The sequence below is a fragment of the Lepisma saccharinum genome, chromosome 30 (assembly GCF_977018435.1).
Source record: "Lepisma saccharinum chromosome 30, izLepSacc3.1, whole genome shotgun sequence".
Lineage (NCBI taxonomy): Eukaryota > Metazoa > Arthropoda > Insecta > Zygentoma > Lepismatidae > Lepisma > Lepisma saccharinum.
In genome coordinates this window covers 1,645,134-1,670,347 of record NC_139258.1, presented here as the reverse complement: position 1 = coordinate 1,670,347, position 25,214 = coordinate 1,645,134, and the positions used below count along the sequence as shown (strand labels likewise).

The window sequence follows — 25,214 nt, the reverse complement described above, 5'->3', positions numbered from 1 at the left end:
TTTTAGGTCATAAAAATGTGTAAAATATTTTGTGCTAAAAATAATCATATTATATCTAAATATACGAGTTTGGCAGGAAGGTGGAATAAGATAATCTGTTCTAAACAACTTACTAATCATTCCACGTAGAAGTTTGAAACACAGTTGATTTTGCTTCCTTTCTGCCAGCCTTCTCAGGCTTCCAGTACATGCCTGAGGAAGCTGGAAAACAAAATCATGTTTCAAACTGCTATGTGTTTAGTTTGATTTAGTTTATTTTACTTCGCGTTTTGTGCCTCTTGGCTAATTTGCGAAGATGGGGATGAGTGATGAAATGATGAAATTGATGAATGGACATTCACAAACAACCAAGCCCGACCGGGATTCGAACCCGGGACCCTTGGCATCGCAGCGCAATGTGCTAACCACTCGGCCACAGGGTCGGGCAAACTGCTATGTGGAATAATGAACAGTTGCCTAGAATAGATTATTCAAAGTAGGTCCTAAAACTTTTAAAACATTTAGAAACATCTTGCTGTTTTAGAACTGAATTGAATTATTGCTTAAGTCCACTTTATGTACAGATAGGCTAATCAAGACTGGATCCACAGTTTATAAATTGTAATCTGAACCACTGTAGAACCAGGGTGGTCTAGACGGTAGGGTGCCTGACTGCTACATGGGAGACCCAGGTTCGATTCCTGAGGTGGGTGATTTAACCTTTAAACAGCCAAGCCAGTTTTGAAAAGTAATCCCTCTCTCGCCGTGGCCTTTGCGCACGATTTCTAAATCTTTACACTTATTTCAGAAAAACGTTATATCTCTGCGACTATTTGAGGAATCTACTTCGGATAACTTTTGTTTGAAAGCAAAAACATCGGAGCACGCGACAGTGTACAATTCAGAAAGCCCAAGTGAGAAAAACGGGGTTGGAAGGGGCCAAGTCCCCAAATTTCAATGAAAAAAAAATATCTTCTCCAGTTATTTTGGAAAAAGGGCGCAAACTTTTGCATTGTTTTCAAAGAGTAGACCTTTTGCAACAAAGTGAAACTTGTTTCAAGTCTCTAGTTCTCATACAGGCTGAAATATGACACAATATGTACAATCCTGCATTTTGGGTAAAAATAGCTAATTTGCATATTAGAGAAAGGGGGAGGGTGGGTGGGTTTTCTTCCACATGACAGTTCAAAGTATTATCTTAACATCTGTCAGCATTTACAACATCACATACAAGTATGAAGGTCCTAAAAGCACGTGAATGTTGTAATCGGCACCATGGGTCATGTATGACCCATTGGCTGTTTTTGCCTATACTTGCTATGGGTCATATATGACCCATTGGCTGTTTAAAGGTTAAGGTCGGAATTTTTCAGACCTTGCCCCTTTATAAATTGGCTGTGGTGCTGATCACATCACCTCCAAAATGGCCAACATCGTAATGTGTGGGGGTCCTACCCCCAAATCCCCTAAATGAGCCTTCATGGCAAGGTGCTATAAGCATGGGGAACTTTACCTTTACCTGAACCACTGTGCAATCTGCCTCCACCAGGTACAATTTGGCACATCTTGGTTACAAGGTGACGATGATACCACTACACCATCAGGAAGGCCAGTGATGTTTTATAATGAACATATTCATTAGTAATTTACAGGACAACTGTTTTAATTTTAAACTACTACAAAAACATATGTTAATTTTCTATGTATTAATAGTAGTATTATTAATCATTACATTTTTAGGGTTGCTACGATTTTTTGATTATCAAATTCCCTGACATTTCCAGGATTTCCAGTCCAAAAATGAAATTTTTTCAGACATGTCTGCCATCATGACCCTTGCTTTTGAACCTCGTGTTTTTTAATTAATTATATAATCAGTTAATTATTATGAATATTTACTTTCACAACTTTCTTTTTAGCAAATTTCATTCTACACATACAAGAACATATGAAAATTCGAAGAGTAAAGTGTAAAATTATAATCTGCATTAAATGTATTGGGTGCTACAATCACGTGCACCTAGCCTTCAGACTAAGGTAACAGAGGTACATTATTTCACCATAAAATATCTCCACAATATAAAAACAATAAAAAAAGTTCATAAACCATGGACAATTTTTCATTTTCTGGTGGATTATAGCATCGTAGAAAATGCTGTTTCTTTGCTTACATTTATAAGTACACAGCATCTGGAGAAATCTTTGTTGCATATAGGAATTCTATAGAAAATGCCAACAAGACTAAGATCTATAAAATAATAGACGATAACTCATCTTCACCAACCTTTCCGATAATTATGATCATATTGTCAATCAGATATCTGGACTGCAAGTTTTACTTTGATATTATTTCTAATATCTAATATTATAAAAGTGAAAATTTATTACAGAAATTCAAAGGAACCATAATTTTGCACAAGACTGAGAATCATAAGAACGATAGAAACAAGTTTCTGAACTGAATCTTTGGGAGTGGAATCACAAGAACCGAATCCAGAAGTGAAAGTGAGCTGCTTGTTCATTTTGCAACTTTTTCTCTTGCAGACTCCAAAATGCACATAAATAATAGACAATATGCAAAATTTCCTCACATTTCCCTGACAATTCCCTGTTTTCCAGATGCATAGCAACACTTATTTTGATCAGGGTTCAGCTGATGCCATTATGAACAGATACCCATAGTGCAAATTCCCAATTTCATGAATACAGATGCTTGAAAACTGTAACAAATCAAATATCGGTTCAATGTGGAATCAATTCAGCCATAAAATAAAACACAAAGGACTGTAGCATGACTTTACAACAACAATTTAACTTTGCAACAACAAAAATTTAAAAAAGAAAAAGCAAATTGGATGTCTTGAGCAACCTGAAGTACCATATTAACTCATGTATAATGCGTAGTTTTTTTCCAAAATTTTTGCCCCCAAAGCTGTGTGTATTATGCACAGAATAATTCGGACAGCCAAAATGGAACCATACAGGGGTCATTCAATGATTTTGTGACACTATCACCGATTTCTCATCTTTACGGAATCCTATCATGCTACATATTGTTGCAAAGCTTACATTCTGCAGTTTCTGAATATGGCAACAGCATTCCATTTGAGATGGTAATACTAATGGAAATGCGGTTGAAATAAGCTCATCGCAAAATGAAGGAATGGTCTGATTTTCATGGTTCTTTCGATGAAAGAAAATTAAAGGAAAAAGAAAATAATAATTAAAATGTATTGCTGGTCAAATAATATGATATGGGAGTGTGTAAATGCCTTAATGGAAGAAATCTTGCACTGCTAACTGCTAGTTTCAGGGCCCTGAATGTGCCTCGTACATATAAATGTTACATTAATCACGGAAAAAATACTGTATATCTCTGAATGCAAGATGATTTCAAATCCAAGACGAACCCCCATTTTTCAACAAGGGATTACAGAAAAACTATTTTCAAAACTTCGGTACATCACACTTTACAACGAAGATTAAAAGTGGAATCTATGTAGTTTTACAACAATTGATGATGAAAAAAAAAAAAAACACTCCACATCATATGCCACGAAAGCAAGACGAACCCATACTTCTGGGAACGAAATTACGGCAAAACACCATCTTGGATTCAGAAATATACATTATATATTTTGTTTGAAGTTTTTTCGAAAAAGTAAAGAAGGAATAAGCAATACCACGTATGAAAGTTTAAAAGGCAATTTCCCACGATTTTTCACTTTGTAATGTAATGTTCTGTGACACTAAGGAAAGCAGTGCCGTTCTGGCGGAATTTGAGCATGCACCTCCCATCACATCAGATACGTATCAGCAGTATTTGTTGGGTGAGAAATAATACAAAATAACTTCCTGAGCACTGTAAATCCATAACATAATATTTGATATTGCATTCTACTATTACAAAATAAATAAGGTGGTTAAAGAGTGAAAGCTTTGGGATGCTAAACACAGTGGAGGGAGAGGGGGGAGGTGGCTTGGGTTGGTGACTCATTGTATACACAAGAGGATATTCTCCTCTTGGTCCACATAGCAACAGCTTTACTACCCACAAATAAGAAAGCCATTTCTTGAACCTGGATTGTAATGAGCATTATATAAGAGACATAATTGTTTGTCATTTTCCCCCACCAAAACCAGGGTGCGCATTATACACACGTAAAAACTGTATTTACTTTCCCCTATTTTTGAATGTATTAATTTTCAACTAGACTTACCTCAATCATCCTTGAGCTCTCCACATAGTGAATGTCAGCTATTTCATTGGAGCTCAAAACAAACTCGTAGTGCCCAGATCCTTGGCTCACTTCCAGATACAGCTTCAACAAAAAGTAACATATATGTATTAAGTTTCAAAAATACTTCTTCATAATACAAACAAGAAAAAAAGAAAATGCAAGAAAATTACAATCTACTTTTTCTATCACGAACTACAACCATTATGGCTGGATTTTTTCATTAATAAGCATTTTCCACAGTCTATTAGAATTCCAGCATATTATTAACAAACCACGATTTTACATTGTTCCACATTTGTCCCAACAGAGAAATGCACTGCATAAGTTTCCCAAATTTTACATTTTCCTGCGTTTTGTTTTAAATTGGTCCCCTAAAAGTAGTGGCAGTTCAACTTAAAAACACTAAAATGTATTTTACTTATGACTTTTCTAATAGTTTCTTTTGTATTAATTAGGGCTAAGCCGAAACCACTTTGAACCGATATCGATGCCGATACTCTCACCAATGCCAATACTCTCACCGATTCTGATGCCGACACACTCACCGATTCTGATGCCGACACTCTCACCGATTCTGATGCTGATACTCTCACCAATTCTGATGCCGATACTCTCACCAATTCTGATGCCGATACCGATGCTTGAAAATTGTAATAATTAAAAGTTGTTCAAAACATTGAATAATATTAATGTTAAAGTATTTCACTTTCATTATATGCATTAATTTACCAAGATTTTTGCTTTAAAATATTCAAGAATTACGTGAGAATATTGTTTGTTTGAACTAAATTGTTGTTTTGCTAATTGAGATTGGACCTACATTTTAAAGTGGAATCCGAATCACTGTGAAATGTGCCTGCACAGGTATCCAACCAGACTTTTCTTGATTAGAAGGTGACGACATTACCACGACACCATTAAATTACACGTTACGTTATCAAAAAATTCAGTTTTTTCACAGAAAACCTGTGCAAAATAGAGGAAAAATTCGAATTTTGCATAATTTACAGGATATTTAGAGTCTGCAAAAGTGTGTCTCAACAATTTTGCGGTGAAAGACTAAATCCCAGAAAAGTATCGACCAGTATCTGTTAATAAATTCCAACAGATACTTTCCGATACCGATACCAGTGTTATCGGCCAATACAGATACATCGGTATCGGCTCAGCCGTAGTTTTTGTAGTGAGAAGCAATGTGTGCTATGGCATTTCATATTTATGCTACTTTACATTGCTCTTCTGCCACTTTTGTGTGGACCATTAGAAAGAATTACATTATTTACTTCTAATGCTGAACACTGGATATTTTACAGTTATACATATAATTAATATGTAACTTACCTTGTTGCTGGGATGATTGTACAAAATGGTTTTATTTGGTGAAATTACGGTGTCATTCACAAAAATTATAGTCAGCGTGTATTTTATGTCTGGAGTCCTTAGTTTTCCATCTTCACCTACCACCGAAAACGGTGGCCACTGAAACAACAAAAAAAGGAAGCAAAGTAAAATCCGAGTTGCGTAACAATACACACCACATGGTTAACATCTGATGCAAGTGTGCCACAGTTCCCTACATGTTCCTATTCTCTCTAGAAATTCACCGATGCAAAAATGAGCACTAAAAGTGTTTATCGAAGAAAAATGTTCTCACGTGTACATGAGAGGCAACCTATATTCTGGCAAACTGATATAAAACTCCAAGTAGTCCTTCAAGAACGTGAATGGTTCATTCACCTCCTCAATAAATGTATGTTACCAGATGACTACAATGCAAAAGAGGCTTCATATTTAGACATTTACTTCAAAAGTAAGTAGGGAATGGAAATTATATCCATAAAAATTATAACAAAATGGCACAGTATTGCACTAAAATGTAAGATATTTATAGATCTGATAATTTTATGATATGCATATTATGGCCAATACCAAGGTCCATCTAGTTTCCATTTCATTAACTACTTTCATTAATGTTTGGAAACTAGATAATGGCACTATGTTTTGCCTCTAAAGGAAACTGCAGCTTTGCGCATTTACATTATAAAACCCTGATATATTAATTGTGTGTTTACAACCACTTAAATAATAAATTTGTACTGAATTTCAGGCCATTCGTAGATAATTTTACTGTTACATTGACATGTAAACATCAGCCAAAACTGATAAGACTATAGATTAATTTGTTTTGTCTCAACTAGAAATATATTTATGTCTGAAAAATAATAGAAGCAGGTCTTTAAACTTGGAAGAAAACAGAAGTACTGTACAAGTTCTCAAAAGTAGGTTAACGTTACAATTTTACTGCCTCCTGTTTAAGAGAACAAAGAACAGTTTCCATGTTCAGCCAGACATGAGGACTCTAAACTGCCTCTCCCCCAACGACATTTACTCACAGTGAGCTGGAGAAGAATATAGCTGTGTGCTGGATGGAGAAAACTTTGCATAATGCTTATGGGAGAATTATGTTACTTGTTCTCTTGGGAATATCAAACATCTGATGGCACAGAAAAACACACCAATGGAAATAGGACAGGTTGAAGATTTTGTTTGTGTTTAGAAAAAATGAAACTTCCATTTGATTTGCCAAGTTGTTTGTCCATAAGGAATACATGGAATTCAATAAATACTTATTAATCACATTTTTTACAGATTGTATCTAGTTTAATAATAAACTTTTACTTGCAGCATACCCGTCTTGTACTATTTTTTTTCAGTAGTATTACCCATTCCGATGATAATGAAATAAATTCACACTGGTGTGAAACTGTCACAATTCGCCATAACAACTATACCACTGCAATCTCTTCTGCTTCTTACATGAAAAATCTACAAAAAATTACCTCTTGCTCTATGCCATCATCTTTGGACATGAGGTTATTGTGGTATCCAATTACTTCAACGGTTACCTCCAGCATACCAGTCACTCCCTTGGTCTGGATTACTTGATAGGCTGGAACATTTAAATACTTTCATGTTATCACTGGAACATTTAAACACTTTCATGTTATCTTTGGCACAAGGTAAAAAAAAGTGTGTGTTCACAAACAATTTGAACCAACGGTAACACAGGGTATACACAAATGAATATCAGAGTTTTAAACTTGTATATTTTATATGCTATACACATTACAAATATGAACCATATATGAAATGAGAGTGTAACTCACCAAGTTTTGATTCTATGCATGCACCAAATTTGTTTCCTAACTCTGCCGCTTGGCGAAGCCATTCATAAAGATGATGACTCCCAAGCGTAAGTGTGTTGGAACTCGCGAGGTCTAATTGTCCTTACAGTTCAACGGGTGTATCGGCGAAGATTTGGAAGTGACCCCCATCTGACAACATTCGTAGGTGGTATAACCAGTTTAAGATGACAGGATGCTTGTGTAAAGGTAAAAGTTCCGGATGGCCACGTGTATCAGGCAAGAAGGCGGAAAGCGTCAGAACGGCTTTCACTTGCAGTCCTAGAAAATCTGTGCGGCGGGCAAGTCAAGAACTAACAGTGCCAACAATGACAGTGTGGAAAGTGTTAAGGAAAAGACTCCAAATGAGACCGTACCGTCTCCAGCTGTTACAGGCCCTAAAGCCTGCAGATCATTTGGCTCATAGGAACTTCTGCACACCCATTCTTAATCAAGAAGATGACGATTTTCTTAGTCGTGTGATTTTTAGCGATGAATAGACATTTCATCGAAGTGGAAAAGTGAACACAAAACACACAGGGAAGGGGGGGGGGGGGTCATGTCCAAATCTTCGTCGATACGCCCGTTGAACTGTGAACTGTAACAAGTGAATTAGACCTCGCGAGTTCCAACACACAAAAAGACTTACGCTCGGGAGTCGCCATCTCTACGAATGGCTCAGCCAAGCGGCAGAGTTAGGAAACAAATTTTGCGCTTGCATAGAATCAAAACTTGGCAAGTTACTCTTTCATTTCATATATGGTTCATATTTGTAATGTGTATAGCATACAAAATATACAAGTTTAAAACTCCGATATTAATTTGTGTACACCCGGTATTAATACCGATATGAATATTTGAACATTAAAATACAGGAAAATCTTGCTAAGGTGATGTTGGGAAATATGAAGTACACTTTAATTCTGATATGTTCTAATGCTTCTTCGAATATAGTTCCACAACATTTTGGGGATAATTAAAAAATAATTACAACAATTTTAAGTGCTTTTTACTTTAAGATGGTATGACGATAAATGTGATGAAAAGAGAAGAAAGTGAGACTAAATATCGAGAAGACAATTCAGTCTAATCTATCTCACTAATCAATCACTTTGATAAATGTCCTCGGTTAAACATGAAGTCTTGATTGGCACATCATTTTATGTATATACCTGTCAAAAATTCAAATCAATGTTATAGCTCAGTAGGAAGCTATGGATATATGTTGAAAAGGAATACCAGCTTACATATGCTGATGAATAGTGTTTATGTTCAAACAATAATAAATATTTTTATAATTATTATATTGATAAAAAACTAGAAATAACAAAAGTTACAAGAGCATCAAATTATGCATTTGTTTACAAGAACATTTATAACATATAAATGTTATTTATATGAAGAAAATATTTCGGTAACAGTTTCATGCATCGGAGACACATTTCTTCAATTTTACACAAGAAACTACTTACGGAAATGAGTTTCTCCAAGGTTTACAACCTTCGTCGATATATATTCCTCCTAAAACGTCATCGTACAAGCAGCAGAACAATAAATAATCACTTTTCATGTAATAATATTGCGCATTTTGTGAAAATCGACATCATCATGCCGTTGTTTCCAAGATGTACCTGCAGATGGCTCTAGCGTCGGAAGTCACGCGATCTCGCTAGTGGAATCAGGGTTTCCAAATGCGTGATTTTTTTCGAGAAACGCACGTTTTTTTCTTCGAGAAATGCGCGGTTTTTTGTCGAGAAAGGAAAATGGTTTTTCGATGAATTTAGGGGTGAAATGGGTGCTAATGGAACATAACCTAACAGGCCTAACCTAACCTCATGTGAATGGTTCGTGGGGCTACCCGTGGATGGTTTTTGGGGCTAACGTCAATGGTTTGTGGGGATACCCGTGGATGGTTTTTGGGGCTAACGTCAATGGTTTGTGGGGCTACCCGTGGATGGTTTTTGGGGCTAACGTCAATGGTTTGTGGGGCTACCCATGGATGGTTTTTGGGGCTAACGACAATGGTTTGTGGGGCTACCCGTGGATGGTTTTTGGGGCTAACGTCAATGGTTTGTGGGGCTATCCGATTTAAATGTGTCTCCGATGTATGAAACTGTTAATGAAAGGATAATTTAAAAAACCCAATAATTCGTGGAACATAGGAATTTTCATGCACAATAGAGTTGGAAACACTGATATTCGAAAACAAAAGATGCGTTATTATTCGCAAAGCAAGCAATATCGCACCGTGAGGTGCTTTCCGTAGCATTCAGGAAAATGGCTTATTTTAGCAGAAAATGTGTTTGTTTTCGTGCAAAAAGCATAATGGCACCTTCGACTATGTTCCGCAATATATAATTGGGAAGTACTAACCACAAGAAACACAAAATATCCGATTTAAATGTGTCTCCGATCTATGAAGCTGTTAATAATATTTCTTTATTATCTCCTTGTGAGGTAGAGTAAGTCTTTTTCTTAATATTTTGGCATGCATCGGTTCTACATCTGAGTATACTCAATATGTCAATTTCTTCAACCAGGTTTACAAGATGGCTTCCATTCTTCAATTTTTAAAACTCCACATATGGTTAATTCACTTCCAAAATGCAGAAGATATTTCTCTCACTTTTGTCTTATTTCTCAAAACATTCATTTGAGGTAATGCATTATTCATCTACTAGCTTGATAATGCAGATGCAAGCAGATAATAATTTCCTGCTTCCAATTTTTAAACTTGGCACTTTTCACAAGTTCCAAATCTTTTTTAAAGATTATGCCATTATAAAAGCATTATCAAGATTCTCTTATGAACAAAATGTCTCTACATAGTTTAAACAAACTATTGAAGATTAACTTGCAAAGTATAATCTTTCAAAAAATCAAAATTTATACAAATATCAATCCTTCACCAATAGCCACATTTTTACTTATCTGCCATCCATCATGAGATTCCTCAAAAGTCACAGACAATTAGCATTAGAGCAACTAGTTCAAGCCAGATTTTTTAGTATGTGTTATCTTCAATTGTTTTTGTTTTATATTTTGGTCCATAAGTGCTTAACAGCTTGAATGTTTGTGTAGTAAATGTACATATTTGCTCTGTTACAGCTATTTTACTGTGTATATCACAATATACTTATCTAATGATTACAATTACCATTTTTTGAATGTTGATACGAAATACCAAGTATGACATCATATTATACATTGAACAATTTTAAAGAGTTGACCATTGTATATAAACCTTGATGCCAATGCAAATGTACACAATTCCAATAAATTTAATTATAAATTTGAATGTATCATATCTTTCTTGTCTGAAAGAACACATATGATTGAAGATATTTGTTTTTCATATTGCCAGTCAAAAATAACTGTTATGAATATGAATTCAAAATATTGCACAATTTGATAATTTTGTCATGATATACAAATTGGCTTTTTTAAACATCATATTTAATAAAATTAGTTTAAATAGTAATTTCAGACACTTAATTGCATTATATGAATAAAATTTTGAGCAATCATATGACTAAATTATTATAAATATTGCACAAATGTGGAACTTTGAACTTAGCCTAACCATTTTCAAATGTTGTTATGACAATGTATTATTTTTATTGTCATAATGGTTACCACATACATTGCTACAGTGCAGAAACAATACACCAAGGAGAGCCACTGTTGGCAAAGCAAATTTACTAATAACTAGAAGTATTTATATTTAGTTTTTTATGGAAACACAAAATGTGAAATAGCAAACTGTGATGTTTATTTTTTCATGTTTTTGAAAGGTCCAAGGTACATTTTCCTACCATGTTTTGTCACGAAATGAAATGCAAAATAAACTTTTAAACACAAAATTTAGTATATTTACAAGCACAACACTTTCTAAAGTCTGACTTATCCTGCGAGTTATGCAAATCACAGAATATCAATTAATTCTGCTGTAAATATTTGAGAAGCAAAAATGAATTCCATTACAAAAGAATAAAGTCAATACTCTTGATAACTACATACATATATTATTAGAAGGGAAGTGCTTACTTTATGTAATAGCATAGTTTGCAAAACCAAATTTACGATACTATTTGCCCTTTTAACACTGAAATGTAATTTTATATTCTGCTTTTGATCCCGAAATGTACCTCGTTTCGTGCTGAAATCTTGATGTTTTATTCACCATAAATATGTTGCTCTATTAATGACAATATGTTGTTAACACTTACTTCTTCCCGGAATAATAATATCATTTTCTACAGAGTGCTCCATGATCGCACTATTTTGCTTCACTGGGACTGCCAAGGTGGTCTGTGGATTAAACACCCACTCCAGATACAAAGTTGTGATGTTGTCAAACTTGCGCCCCTCGGAATCTTTCACCACCACTGTCAGCTCAACATCCTTGTAGCTCTGGGCAACAATCTAGAGGAAGTTGAAATAAATTTGTACACACTTTAGTATACTACCATATATGAAGAATACCTCACACTCTCATTTTGAAAATAAAAAAAAATGAGGTGAAAAACAGTAAACCCTTGTTAACACAAACTCGCTTAAAACGAACACTCGGTTAACATGAACAAAATGTTGGTCCCGGCAGGGATGTATTTTATCTTATAGATAGTTTTATCGGTTAACGTGAATTTCGGTTACCATGAATTACGAACTGTTTTTTAGTCTGTTGCGTCATTAGATCTCATTTAACACGAACTTTCAAAGTTTTTCATATTTTTTTTCTGTTGTTCCTCTGCTAGGTATGTAAGAAATCGCTCAACAATCTCTATCATCTTGTCAACAATCAACTTATACAGTATTGTAACCAACAGATTCAGATCAACAATGTGCTCAAATATGTTTTTCTATTCTTTAAAACATAGCCAGTACGAGTAACATCAAGATTAAAACTTGGGTGCAATTGCTCGACAATCGCGATCATCGCATCAACAATGAGCTTATACGTATTTAACCAACAAATTCAGTTGTGTGTTCAGATGTGTTTTTCTATTCTTTAAGACGTAGCCAGTACAAGTAACATCAAGTACCTTTGGATCAAGGCATTATTGCTCTTATGAAGAGTACTGTACTAGTGTTTTCTATGATGACATACATAATACGTATTGTAAATGGTTACTGTGTAGAAAGAACTGTATTGCAACAATAAAATTTGAGTCACCGGTTAGCACGAATTTTTTTAACACGAACTCTTGAATTTTCGGTTCCTTGGGATTCGTGTTAACGAGGGTTTACTGTATTAATTTTACAATGCCACCTTTCTATTCCACCTCTGTATACCTACTGTAAATTCTCAAGGCAAGATTCAAATATTATTCCAAATTTTCAAAAACAAAATATTTTGGTAGATATAGATCAGGAGCCAGACATTTTGTTGCCAGGTCATTTTGGTGCCAGGACCTTTTGGTGCCAGGACCTTTTGGTGCCAGGTCATTTTGGTGCCAGGACATTTTGGTGCCAGGACCTTTTGGTGCCAGGACCTTTTGGTGCCAGGACCTTTTGGTGGTCATTTTGGTGCCAGGACCTTTTGGTGGTCATTTTGGTGCCAGGACCTTTTGGTGCCAGGTCATTTTGGTGCCAGGTCATTTTGGTGCCAGGACCTTTTGGTGCCAGGTCATTTTGGTGCCACGACCTTTTATTGCCAGGACCTTTTGGTGCCAGGTCATTTTGGTGCCAGGTCATTTTGGTGCCAGGTCATTTTGGTGCATGGTCATTTTGGTACCAGGACCTTTTGGTGCCAGGTCATTTTGGTGCTAGGACCTTTTGTTGCCAGGTCATTTTGGTGCTAGGACCTTTTGGTGCCAGGACATTTTGGCACCTTTCTCTTTATAGCTTTTCACCTCTGTCATTCACTGTCACTTTTCAGTCACTATAAATACTGAATGTTAGTTACTTCCTCATCACTTCAAAATGTGTTCTGTAGTGAATAGTTCTCATGGTGGAAAGAAGCTAATCCATGATGGAATTTCGTATTTAAAAGAAAAGACCAGAAATTATAAAGTGTACTGGCAGTGCTCTCTGAAAAAGCAGTGCAAGGCCCATGTCCACACTGTGAACGGTGAAATTTGTAAATGAACACAGCCATGCACCAGATGTTTGGACTTTGGAATCACTACGGAGCTGATGGAGATGGAAAAACAATGCTGTGGAGGGCTGGCATCGAGGATTCCAGTCGCATGTTTCCGCCGACCATCGCACGATTTGGTGGTTCCTGGAAGTACTTCGTCGAGAAGTAGCTCTGAACGAAACTTGCTATGGACAGCAGTGGAAACTGTTGCTGTGTGGTTTTTACGCACACAGCTGGAAATTGGGAAGTGTATATGTACGAATTTATTTCTTTGTAAATGCTCTGGCCTAGGTTGCTTTTTGCCCGGTAGCCGGGGAAGCCAACGGTTGGGTTCCCTCAATGGCTTCCCTGTTTGAAAGGTAACAATAGGAACTTGCCCCCGCAGTTTGTCAGAGGTATAAATACCGGTTCCGACTTGTTACACTTATGCTCTCAGATCGCAGAAAGAGGCCATCCCTCAATGGATTCTGACAGTTTTTTGGATGCATCGATACACACAGAGTATACACAGGGACCTCTGTGTGATAAACTGCAGGGGTGGGTTAGCGCTATGGTAAATAGTGCACTCGAAGCTCTATTGCACTTAATACCAGGACGGCGTAGGGACCTCCGCATCATACCAGGACGGCGTAGGGACCTCCGCATCATACTGCGGAGGCGGTTAGCACTATGGTAAATAGTGCGCTCGTAGAGTAAAGTCTCTTGTGTTTTGGGGCAAAAGGAAACCAGGAGCAGTTGATATTGGATTTGTAATGAAAATATGTATATACGGCGAAGGGTAGAAGTGTAAATAAATGTTGTACATAAAGATATAACTCCGCGAGACGGCGACATTGAATTTTCGCAATGCGCAAAATTGCGAAATGTGAAAAAAAGATGCAATTTTGAACATTCTGGACGTAACTACACCCCAATGATGAAATATGCATGAGTTTTATTCGCGAAGTAATGCAAAATGTGTGCTTTTCCACAAAATTAATGTTTTTTCGCGAAATAACCGTGAAATATCATCAAATTAAGTAGAAAACATGCAAAAATCGGCAATCGAGGTTGTGCGCGCAAACTATCGATTTGTAACGAAATGTTTGCCTAAAGTTACCTACCACTTGCAGCTGAAGAACGTTTTATTTTCGATCACATCAGGAAGATGCTGCAAATTGGGATTTCCCATGCACATAATCTCAGTTCGAAAAAACTTCGCTCCCTGTCCAGCTGCATTCCTTTCTTCCCCCGAATGTCTACTCAACTTCCAGTTTCATTGAACTTGCTAGCTGTAGCAGCGATAAGATTAGTCTGTTTGCTTTTTCCACCACTGATCTAACATTTTATTTACTGCTCTCCTCAGTTTTTATTTACCATAAATTTGTCTCCCTAAGAATAAGTTATTTCTTGTCAACACTGACGAGCGGCCAAGAAAGAAATACAAAGACTGTTTTTGTTCAACTAAAAAAACTCTCTGCTGCATATGATAGGAGAGACATCGTTCACTACCTACGAGGTGTTGCTCGTAACGTTTCCAAGTAAAATTACTTGTATGAAGGGATGCAATAAAGAGGGGTCAATTCAAAATAACATTATTTTCTTTCTGTGCATAAAGTTACATGTTGCACCAAAAAGTCCTGGTACCAAAATGTCCTAGACACATAAAACCAACATATGAATCAAAATTGTGTTTTGAGCGCATGGTTCTGAAAATTAGCCTCAAAGTAGACAGCTCAGCTGTCAAAAATTATTTACAGTCAACTAGGGATTATTCTGCAATTCTGGGAATGGCATTTCTTTCACAGTAACAATGAAAAAATTTGAAGGAAGTCAACCCACAAAAAAATACATTTGTTGCACTTATTTTCGTCACTGAGTAGCGAAGTAAACACATGCCACTTCACATCATAATACGATGTTGGTGATACAACACTTAACACCAACCTACATTTGCTACGCCAGCGATACTTTGGTAACCAGGCAAACCAACTACCCCCCTTCCCCATTACAGTATAGCCTCCCTCCCATATGAACCAACAGATTTTCACCCTTGTACTTGTGGTACCACCACCTCGAACTTCCTAATGGTACCTGTTTTTATACTTTTCAACTCGACTGCCATCACATGTAAGTTTTAAAATCCCTGAAGAAAACAAGGAACCTTAGTGAAATACTGAATGTGCCAAGTAGGGATGGGCTGATATGAAATTTTGGCCGAAACCGATAAAGTACAGATAGAAAATTCACCGATACCGATAAATGATATTCTACGAATCTGATAAATTCCAAATGGTTCATTGACCTAATAAATATTTGTTACCAAGCTTTTGCAATGCAAACAAACTGCATAATTAGACATTAACTTTAAAAGAAGTACAGAATGGAGATTATATGTTTATTTCCATAACAATTATAACAAAATGGCAGAATACTGCACTAAATTGTAAGTTATTTATAGACACATCGGATTCGTAAAATTATCGGTAATTTTCCCAATAAACCAGTATGACTATATCAGATCATACCAATACAGTACAGGGTGGCTACTCTAAGACCATGCTAAAATTCAAGTATAATTCCTGGTTTTAAAGGAGAACTCTCCAAAAATTCATCGGTTCAGGCAAATTTTTCTTCTATTTAAACCTTTCTTATTACCATGTATAATCATATGCAGATTAGGGAAATGATGATAACACAAAACAATAATTAAGAAAATTAACACACTTCTGTCAGCAAAAACATGCACGTGAGCGAACAACAGACAACGAACTGATACAAATGCAGTCAAATTTTGGTTATACAGAGGTTGGTTCATTTATATTGAGCCGAATTCAATGTGCGACTGTAACGCGCATACGTAACGTATCGCCGTGAGATTGCCACGAGGCAAGCAACAGTATCTCGTTAGTCACACAGTAGAGCAGTGTGGTCAAGCGTAGTCTGATGCTGCCGAAACTGAACAGATTCTGGGAGGGGTACATTGTTGCCCTTTCTGACGGTAAGTTCATGGCGTCGCGCATCGTAGAAATGTGTAAAGTGCATAATTTTCATGTAGGTCGTGCCACTGTGATTCGTATTATACGGAAATATGCGGCACAGAGTCCTGGGCCCACCACACCGACGTGAGCAGCTAGAAACCGGCCTCCCGTGAAGAGGACCCCGCCGCTATTGCATGTTGTTCTGCGTATGGCGACCTCCAAAAATCCCCCCACACAGAGTGCGATGGCCAGCAAATGCCGCACATCGCAGGAAACAATCAACTGCGCCATTCACAGGGATTTACACCTCAAGGTCGTTCGCAAGAGCATTGTACGGACAAGACGTGAACCAGGTTGAACTGCACCAAGACAAGGCATCCCGCCACATGGCGAAAACATCGCTGGAATTCTATCGCCGTATGGAACAGGAAACTGGAATTTCTGCAATTCACTTCTCTGACATCCCTGTCAAGAGTCCAGATGCCAGCCCAATGGACTATTGTGCTTTCGGACTCCTCAAGCGGCGCCTGTCCCATCGTCGAGTCCGCACAGTCTCCGGCCTATGGAAAGCCTGTAACGAGGAGAGGGATGCAATACCCATGGTCCAGCTGCAACGCGGTCTCCTGCAATGGAAACTCCGATGCCGGGCAATAGTCAATAGTGGTGGCCTGCAGATCAAACACAACCGGTGGTGGAAACATGGCATTTCCTAGGTAAGTGGCACATTCGAATTTGGCTCAATATAAATGAATTAACATCTGTAAAGAACTCATAGCATACGAGCTGCAAAAAGGTCAGGTTCGGCATCTTCCCATGACTTTATATGTCTGCCAGACAGATTATTCTGCAAAGAACATTAATAAAGTATAGCGATTGAGAGATTTCTATTTTGTTTTTCACTGCAGCTTTATCTTCCTTGATACAATAAAAGCTACACTGTGAAAACATTTATAAATATGTATGGATTCAAGGTAGTTTGGATTAATAAAAGATGCACTTTTTCGAGTCTACGGAGAAAATTCCGCACATAATTCCCAGAGCCAATAAAAAATGGAATTCCCAGCGAGTAGCCAGCCTGTAGTACTGATAAATCTTTCCCACCCCTAGTGTCAATATAAGTACTCTTTTTCAGTAACATTTCTATATTCAAAGAATATAAATTCAGTTTTACTTACGTTTTTTGCGAGTATAGTTCGTTCTTCAATTACGACGTTTCGTATCTTCTTCAGGTTATAAGCAATTCATAGGGTCTTAGCTTCGTCAAAACATTTCTTCCATAGTCAACAGGATCAAGAATTAGGTGAAATGTGAGTGGGGAAAAAATATACGAAGATCGATTACACACTGACAATTTACATTCTTAAAAGCCATTATTGCCCAAGTTAAAACCTATTATAAAAACGTATTGTTCCTTCTGTATAAATTTTTACTGTAAAACCCTTTAAAATTCTAAAAACCGTTCACTATTTTCCAGTCAAGTTGTCCGCAACGAGCTTCCCTTGTGAATGTGGAAGCAGTCGAACCGGCTGTCTTTTGTTCATCATTTCCCCTCCCTCCCCTCTTCATTACGTCATATCTAGTTCAAAATCTTCCTCTTTCAAAGCCTCGCGCAAAACTTCTGGGGTGACGTGGAATCCAATGCTTCTATATTCTTTCTTATCCCATTTTTCAAACATTCCTGGCCAAACTTCATGTATATTCCCGTTCTGAAGAAGAGAGAAGTTATCTCTCAAAACGTCGTAATTGAAGAACAAACTATACTCGCAAAAAAACTTAAGTAAAACTGAATTTATATTGTTAATCTTGTGAGTAATTCGCACATAGTAAATATGAACATATTTTCAAAGAAACTGAGCACACCAACCTTCTGTGAATTCAGGTTCATTGGACATGATTTACCATCTGCAATCTTCAACTCTGGCTTCAGCTGGACGAATCTAGGCTTCGCACAGTACACCTTCACAATCGCATACGCCTGTGATAGCTTACACTGTTTCGAAGTAGGGTTGTTGGTCACTTGCAAGGTGACGTAGCTCTCCCCCAGCCTCTTGCAAAGAACATTAAATGCGTACAAGTCTTGCTTGTGTTTAACAAGGGCCTTCAATTCGGTGACTTCAACTACAGTGTTATTTTCCACGTCAACTGCAACGAAAAACACTTAATGGTCAAGCATTGAAGCAATTATTAAAAATACAAGCACAATTAATACAGGAGACAAACAAAAAATTTTGATTTAAAAAGCTAGTTCTCAGAATTGAAAATACAAGCACAATTAATACAGGAGACAAACAAAAATTTTGGTTTTAAAAAACTAGTTCTCAGAATTGAAAATACAAGCACAATTAATACAGGAGACAAACAAAAAATTTTTGTTTTAAAAAGCTAGTTCTCAGAATTCAAAATACAAGCACAATTAATACAGGAGACAAACAAAAATTTTGGTTTTAAAAAGCTAGTTCTCAGAATTCAAAATACAAGCACAATTAATACAGGAGACAAACAAAAATTTTGGTTTTAAAAAGCTAGTTCTCAGAATTGAAAATACAAGCACAATTAATACAGGAGACAAACAAAAATTTTGGTTTTAAAAAGCTAGTTCTCAGAATTCAAAATACAAGCACAATTAATACAGGAGACAAACAAAAATTTTGGTTTTAAAAAGCTAGTTCTCAGAATTGAAAATACAAGCACAATTAATACAGGAGACAAACAAAAATTTTGGTTTTAAAAAGCTAGTTCTCAGAATTCAAAATACAAGCACAATTAATACAGGAGACAAACAAAAATTTTGGTTTTAAAAAGCTAGTTCTCAGAATTCAAAATACAAGCACAATTAATACAGGAGACAAACAAAAATTTTGGTTTTAAAAAGCTAGTTCTCAGAATTGAAAATACAAGCACAATTAATACAGGAGACAAACAAAAATTTTGGTTTTAAAAAGCTAGTTCTCAGAATTGAAAATACAAGCACAATTAATACAGGAGACAAACAAAAATTTTGGTTTTAAAAAGCTAGTTCTCAGAATTCAAAATACAAGCACAATTAATACAGGAGACAAACAAAAATTTTGGTTTTAAAAAGCTAGTTCTCAGAATTCAAAATACAAGCACAATTAATACAGGAGACAAACAAAAATTTTGGTTTTAAAAAGCTAGTTCTCAGAATTGAAAATACAAGCACAATTAATACAGGAGACAAACAAAAATTTTGGTTTTAAAAAACTAGTTCTCAGAATTGAAAAAACAAGCACAATTAATACAGGAGACAAACAAAACTTTTGGTTTTAAAAAGCTAGTTCTCAGAATTGAAAATACAAGCACAATTAATACAGGAGACAAACAAAAATTTTGGTTTTAAAAAGCTAGTTCTCAGAATCACAAGTCAACAATGTCACGAAGATAGTCTACAAGGCTACTGTTTGTGATTCTCTCATGTAAAGACAATATGTTATGTAATAGGACATATTCTTTTGTATCAAAGTTAATACAGTATGCAAGTTACACAGAGCATTTCAAAGTAAGCGCTGATTCATTATAAAACAAGTAACAAAACTGTAACAAACGTGTACTAGTAACTCAAACACATACTATATATCCATATCATTTTTCTGCATAGTCGCCATTATCTTTCAAGTGATATTAATACTGGGAACAAAACAGGTTGATTTAAATCGAGAATTTAACCTTTACTGGTCCGATGATACTATTGAAATGGTTGTGCTTTTTGAACCTTCATACTCTTATGTTTGGGTGGAAACTCTGACACAGGTCTGAGAAATTCACATTGATGACCAACCTCTCCCCCCCCCCCCCACTCCCCCGCAACATATCCATGCCACATTTCCGAACAGAGTTTCACATTTTGGCTCATTATTCAACCTGTATGTCACCCAGGAACATGAAACATGTTTCATTCTCTTTGGAAACGTTCATTCTTTGAAAAGAATGCATACTCTCCCCAAAATAGCGGGAGAGGAGGAGGCAAACTCCAGATTTTTAAAGTTTTTTTCCATTGAAATTTGGGGCTTGTGCTCCCCCAAGCTGCCCATCCTCGGTTCAGCATTCTGAATTGTACACGGTTGCATGCACTGATGTTTTAGCTGCAAAACGAAAGTTATATGAAGTAGATTGGTCCCATAGTGCCAGAGTTATAACAATTTTCCTCCAAAGTGTGTTCAAATTTAAAATTCCCGCCGAGAAGCCTGGGCCAGAATGGGGTTAATTTCGTGAACCTGCTCAGCCATCTAAAGGTTAAAAGAAACACTGATTTATATCACTTTAAAGAAATAATTCATAGAATAATGTACGAGGGTAAGTCAATATATAAGTTGCAAAATGAAATATCTTAAAGAGTTTCTGCAATGTGAAATTATTTTATGAATATCAGTCGTTGCACTGATCCTTTCCGCAAGTGTCAGTGTAGGTGGCAGCACCACCATGTATCGTATACGGCACTAGTAGTCACATTCTCCCATGGCGGCGATTCATTCGAGTGCCAAGTGGGTAAAATGGCCGGTGTGTCACCCAGTCAGCAAGGAAGGTGATGGTCACTGTGTTTTGGGATAGTAAAGTCATCCTACTCGTGGAATTTCTGCCCCAGGGTCACACTGTCACTGCAGCCACGTATTGCAGAACCCTGACGAAGTTATGGTCAACCATTCCCAGGAAACGTCCAGGTACTTTGAGAAGAGAGAGATGGAGTTCTTCTGCTGGATGACAACGCTTGTCCACACAGTGCCATTACCACAGTGGCTCGCATACGGTCCCTAGGTTGGGAACGACTGGAACAGCCAACTTATAGTCTGGATTTGGCACCATCCGACTTTCATCTCTTTGGCCCACTGAACTATTATCTGGGTGGTCATTGGTTCCAGGATATGGAGGAGGTCCATCAGGAGGTTACCAGCTGGCTATGACACTAACCCCAAACGTCTTCACTGCTGGCTTTGAGGGACTTGTGAAACACAAATGAGGTTTAATAAACTTTGTACATGCGTACAACATAGTGCCCGAGGAACTCTACTCTCGATCTTAATCTACAGCAGACTCGTGAACATATTGTTCTTCTTCTTCTTCATAGCTACATGATTATACAAATTATAATGCTCAATCAGAACATCCTGGATATTGTAGCCACCTGTATATTAAGGTCAGTTCTTCGAAGAACAAAACAAAATCTTTAGTTTCCCACGAATAAAGAGAGAGGACATCGTTGTGGTGTAGGATGGAAGTGACGTCACAGGGCTTCCAGGTACGGAGGTACCTAGCTTTTCCGGGCCTTTTCTTTTCTGATGCAGACTTTCGGTCGCTCCTCTTTGGTTTTCCTTAGGTTTACGAGGATTTGGTGGGGTGAAGTATCTTGTATGTGTGGCACTTCCTTCCTGTAGATTTGTTACAATTACTTTGGGGTTTCTGGAGTCCTCTATTTCACTTTCTTTACGCGAGCATGGGTTACTTCATATTACTTGCATTACTGAATCCGTAATTCGTCCATTTATTTAGATCTCTTATACGAGATAAAGAAAAACTCAATACGCTGACCAGGGCAGAGATTTATTTTATTATAAAACATATAGTAAACGTAACGTTTCAACCTTCTAGCAAGGTCTTCTTCAGACTCTGTACCAAGTACAAATGTAACAAGGTACACAACAGGACGATATATATATACAGAAAAATACTCCACTGCAGACTATTAGAAAGTAGTTCTGGAACAATCTAGCAGGTGGCTTTCCCTTGTCAACTGTACTTTCACCTAAAAGGCTAAACATATTTACTTCCATCTAGAATGTGGTTGGACTCTTTATCTCACACTCTTTTTCCTTCATTCTTCTTCCTTCTCTCCTCTTTCTCTCTTGTCCTTTCCACTCTTTCTAACACCTTCTTCCATTCTTTGTTTATCTTCAGTCCCCCATTCCAGTTCATTATGTCGTCTTCACCTTTCTTCTCTATTTCCTTGGCCTCATTACATTTTCTCACTAGCATTCTCTTCTCCCTTCCTATCTGCTTAGCCTCATCCCACTCTGTCATGTCCTGTTTCACTCTGTGTTTAAATATCGCATTTCTCTCTCTCTTAAGTCGTACATCATCCCTATGTTGTTTCAACCTGTCTTTCAGCCTCTTTTTCGTTTCTCCTATGTACACACACTGACATTCTTTACATTTCACTTCGTAGATAATCCCTTCCTCTTCTCTGTTTTCCTTTTTCTTGTTTGCATTCTTCGGTGTTAGAAAGAGTGGAAAGGACAAGAGAGAAAGAGGAGAGAAGAAGGAAGAAGAATGAAGGCAATAGTGTGAGATAAAGAGTCCAACCACATTCTCTTTCAGGTGAAAGTACAGTTGACAAGGAAAAGCCACCTGCTAGATTGTTCCAGAACTACTTTCTAATAGTCTGGAGGGAAGTATTTTTGTGTATATATATCATCCTGTTGTGTACCTTGTTACATTTGTACTTTGTAGAGTCTGAAGAAGACCTTGCTAGAAGGTTGAAACGTTATGTTTAGTTTATGTTTTATAATAAAATAAATTTCTGCCTTGGTCAGCATATTGAGTTTTTCATATCATGGAAACAAGGCTTAATGGTGTTATAATGAGATAAAGAAAAGTGTAATGGTGCCTTTGTTGTAATTTAAGCCTTGGTGCAATTGATTTGAGAAACTTGGGTCATTTTTGTTATTAAGAGAGTTTAATTAATTTAAAGTTCATCTGGAATGTTGCCCAAAACCCTTAAGGTTATTTGTAAGATAAATTCTCCATTTGTTGGAAAATATATTTAATTTCTTTACAAATAAAACTTATGTAAATTTTATTGGAATTCTTTCATTTGTTTGAAAAAAAAAGGGTATAATAGTCTCACTATCACATAGTTACTTTCAATTAGTAAATGCATTAAATTTAGTAACTATAACCCATAGTGGTGCTATGCACAGGGGAGCACTTTACCTTTTTTTTTTATAACCCATAGTGCAACAGTCTATTGAGAGTCTAGATCAACCTACCCACTCCTGGCCTCACTTCCACCTCGGGAGGGTGGGAGATCATCTAACCAGTTAGGGGATGACGTGTGGTCAGCACGAAGAACCCCCAGTCATTGCTGTAGGTTTCCATGGCTGGGTTATGCTAGTCATACACAGCTTCCAATTTCCTCACGATGGTAGTTGGCCACTGGTCCCTTACACAGGCTGAAATCTCAGGGGGGGGGGGGAGTTGTTACGCTTCCCCCAGGAGACTTGAACCTGCATGCGTCCTGTAGCTGGAGCCCAAAGCATGACACCTTAGTCGCACGGCCAATATGCGAGACTATTCACGATTTTACACGAGCAATTTACAAGGGATTATATTACATTATTATAAAATTTAGTAATTATTAACTTTCACTCTGCCACAATATGCATAAAATGTTGGAGAAAACTCACGTGATTTTGAATGCTCTGCAAACCCACTTGGCCACGGACGGGGGCCTCCTGCGAATGCCAGATGCCTGGAAGTTCCGACTGCCAAGACTGTCTCTCCTCTAACTGGGTGGAGGGATATCAACTTCCTGTAGGTGGCAACCGTGACAGAATCCTCCACGTGCAGGTCTTGATACGTATACGAGACTGTCACCTCGCACGTTCCCAATATTTTACCCACAATGGCTATGGTCGTGCAGGCTATTCCAGCAGGAGATGCTTTCAGTGCTGAAATAAAGACGTTACATGTGAACTTCTACATAAAGATGGCAGATTTTAGTATAATCAAAATTTTTGTTCGAGTTTAATGAATTTAATTTGTCTACATGCAGCTTGTAACCAACATGGAGTTGGGGAATTGATAAATATTGGGGATGGACCGATATGAAATTTTGGCATATACCGATAAGGTACACATATAAAATTTTCTGATACCAATAATCTACCGATCCGATATAAAATTAGAAATGGTCCTTGAAGAACCTGAAAGATTCACTGACCTCCTTAATAAATGTGTGTTTCAAGGTGACTGCAGTGCAAAAGAAATTGCATATTTTGACATTTACTTTTTTAAAAGTAGGGCATGGAGATTATCCATAAAAATTACAACAAAATGGCAGAATTTTGCACTAAATTATCAGATATTTATCGATATATCGGATAGGTAAAATAATCGGTAATTCTACCGATATGTAGGAGCATGCATATTTCGTTTTTGAGGAAAAAACGAAATTTGAAAAAACACATAGTAGTGTTTATTTTTCATGTTTTTGAAAGGTGTGAGATGCATTTTGTCACCATGTTTTGTCACGAAATAATGCGAAATGAACTGCAAAAATCTAAATTAACTCAAACACGAAATTTAGGGTTTATTCACCGATGCGGCACCTTCTGAGGTCTGAATAATTCTGAGAGTTATGCAATTCCCGGAAAATCAATTAATTATGCTGTTAATATTGGAGAAACAAAAATTGACTCCTTTACACAGAAATAAACTTAATACTCGGATAACTACATAAATGTGCTATTAGAAGTGAAATGTTAATTCTGTGGAATAAGTGTAGTTTTTAAATCAAATTTAGGATTATAATCACAATTTTAAAACCAAAATGTCTTTATATATACCACTTTTGATCCAATTTTTCACCGCTATAACACTGATATTTTACTTTATTTACCGCTTTTGAACCTGAAATTGACTCAGTTTTTATACCGAAATTTTGCTTTTTCATTTACCAAAAATATGTGCCTCTACCAATATGCCTATATCAGCCGATCGAGTACAGATTAATCGGTCCCATCCCTAATAAATATAAAAA

The 25,214-nt window shown here is 36.8% G+C and overlaps 1 protein-coding gene across 1 annotated transcript in view; it reads right to left on the bottom strand.

The window, feature by feature from the left end:
• Gp210 (nucleoporin 210) overlaps nt 1-25,214 on the bottom strand; it is a 147,091-nt gene that overhangs the window by 83,579 nt on the left and 38,298 nt on the right. Inside the window, exons 11-16 of the mRNA XM_083115600.1 lie at nt 23,860-24,123; nt 18,309-18,586; nt 11,632-11,827; nt 7,061-7,170; nt 5,562-5,699; nt 4,200-4,301 (exon numbers count right to left, since the gene is read on the bottom strand). Of these exons, the coding sequence (XP_082971726.1) occupies nt 4,200-4,301; nt 5,562-5,699; nt 7,061-7,170; nt 11,632-11,827; nt 18,309-18,586; nt 23,860-24,123 (1,088 nt within the window). The remainder of the gene's footprint in view (nt 1-4,199; nt 4,302-5,561; nt 5,700-7,060; nt 7,171-11,631; nt 11,828-18,308; nt 18,587-23,859; nt 24,124-25,214) is intronic.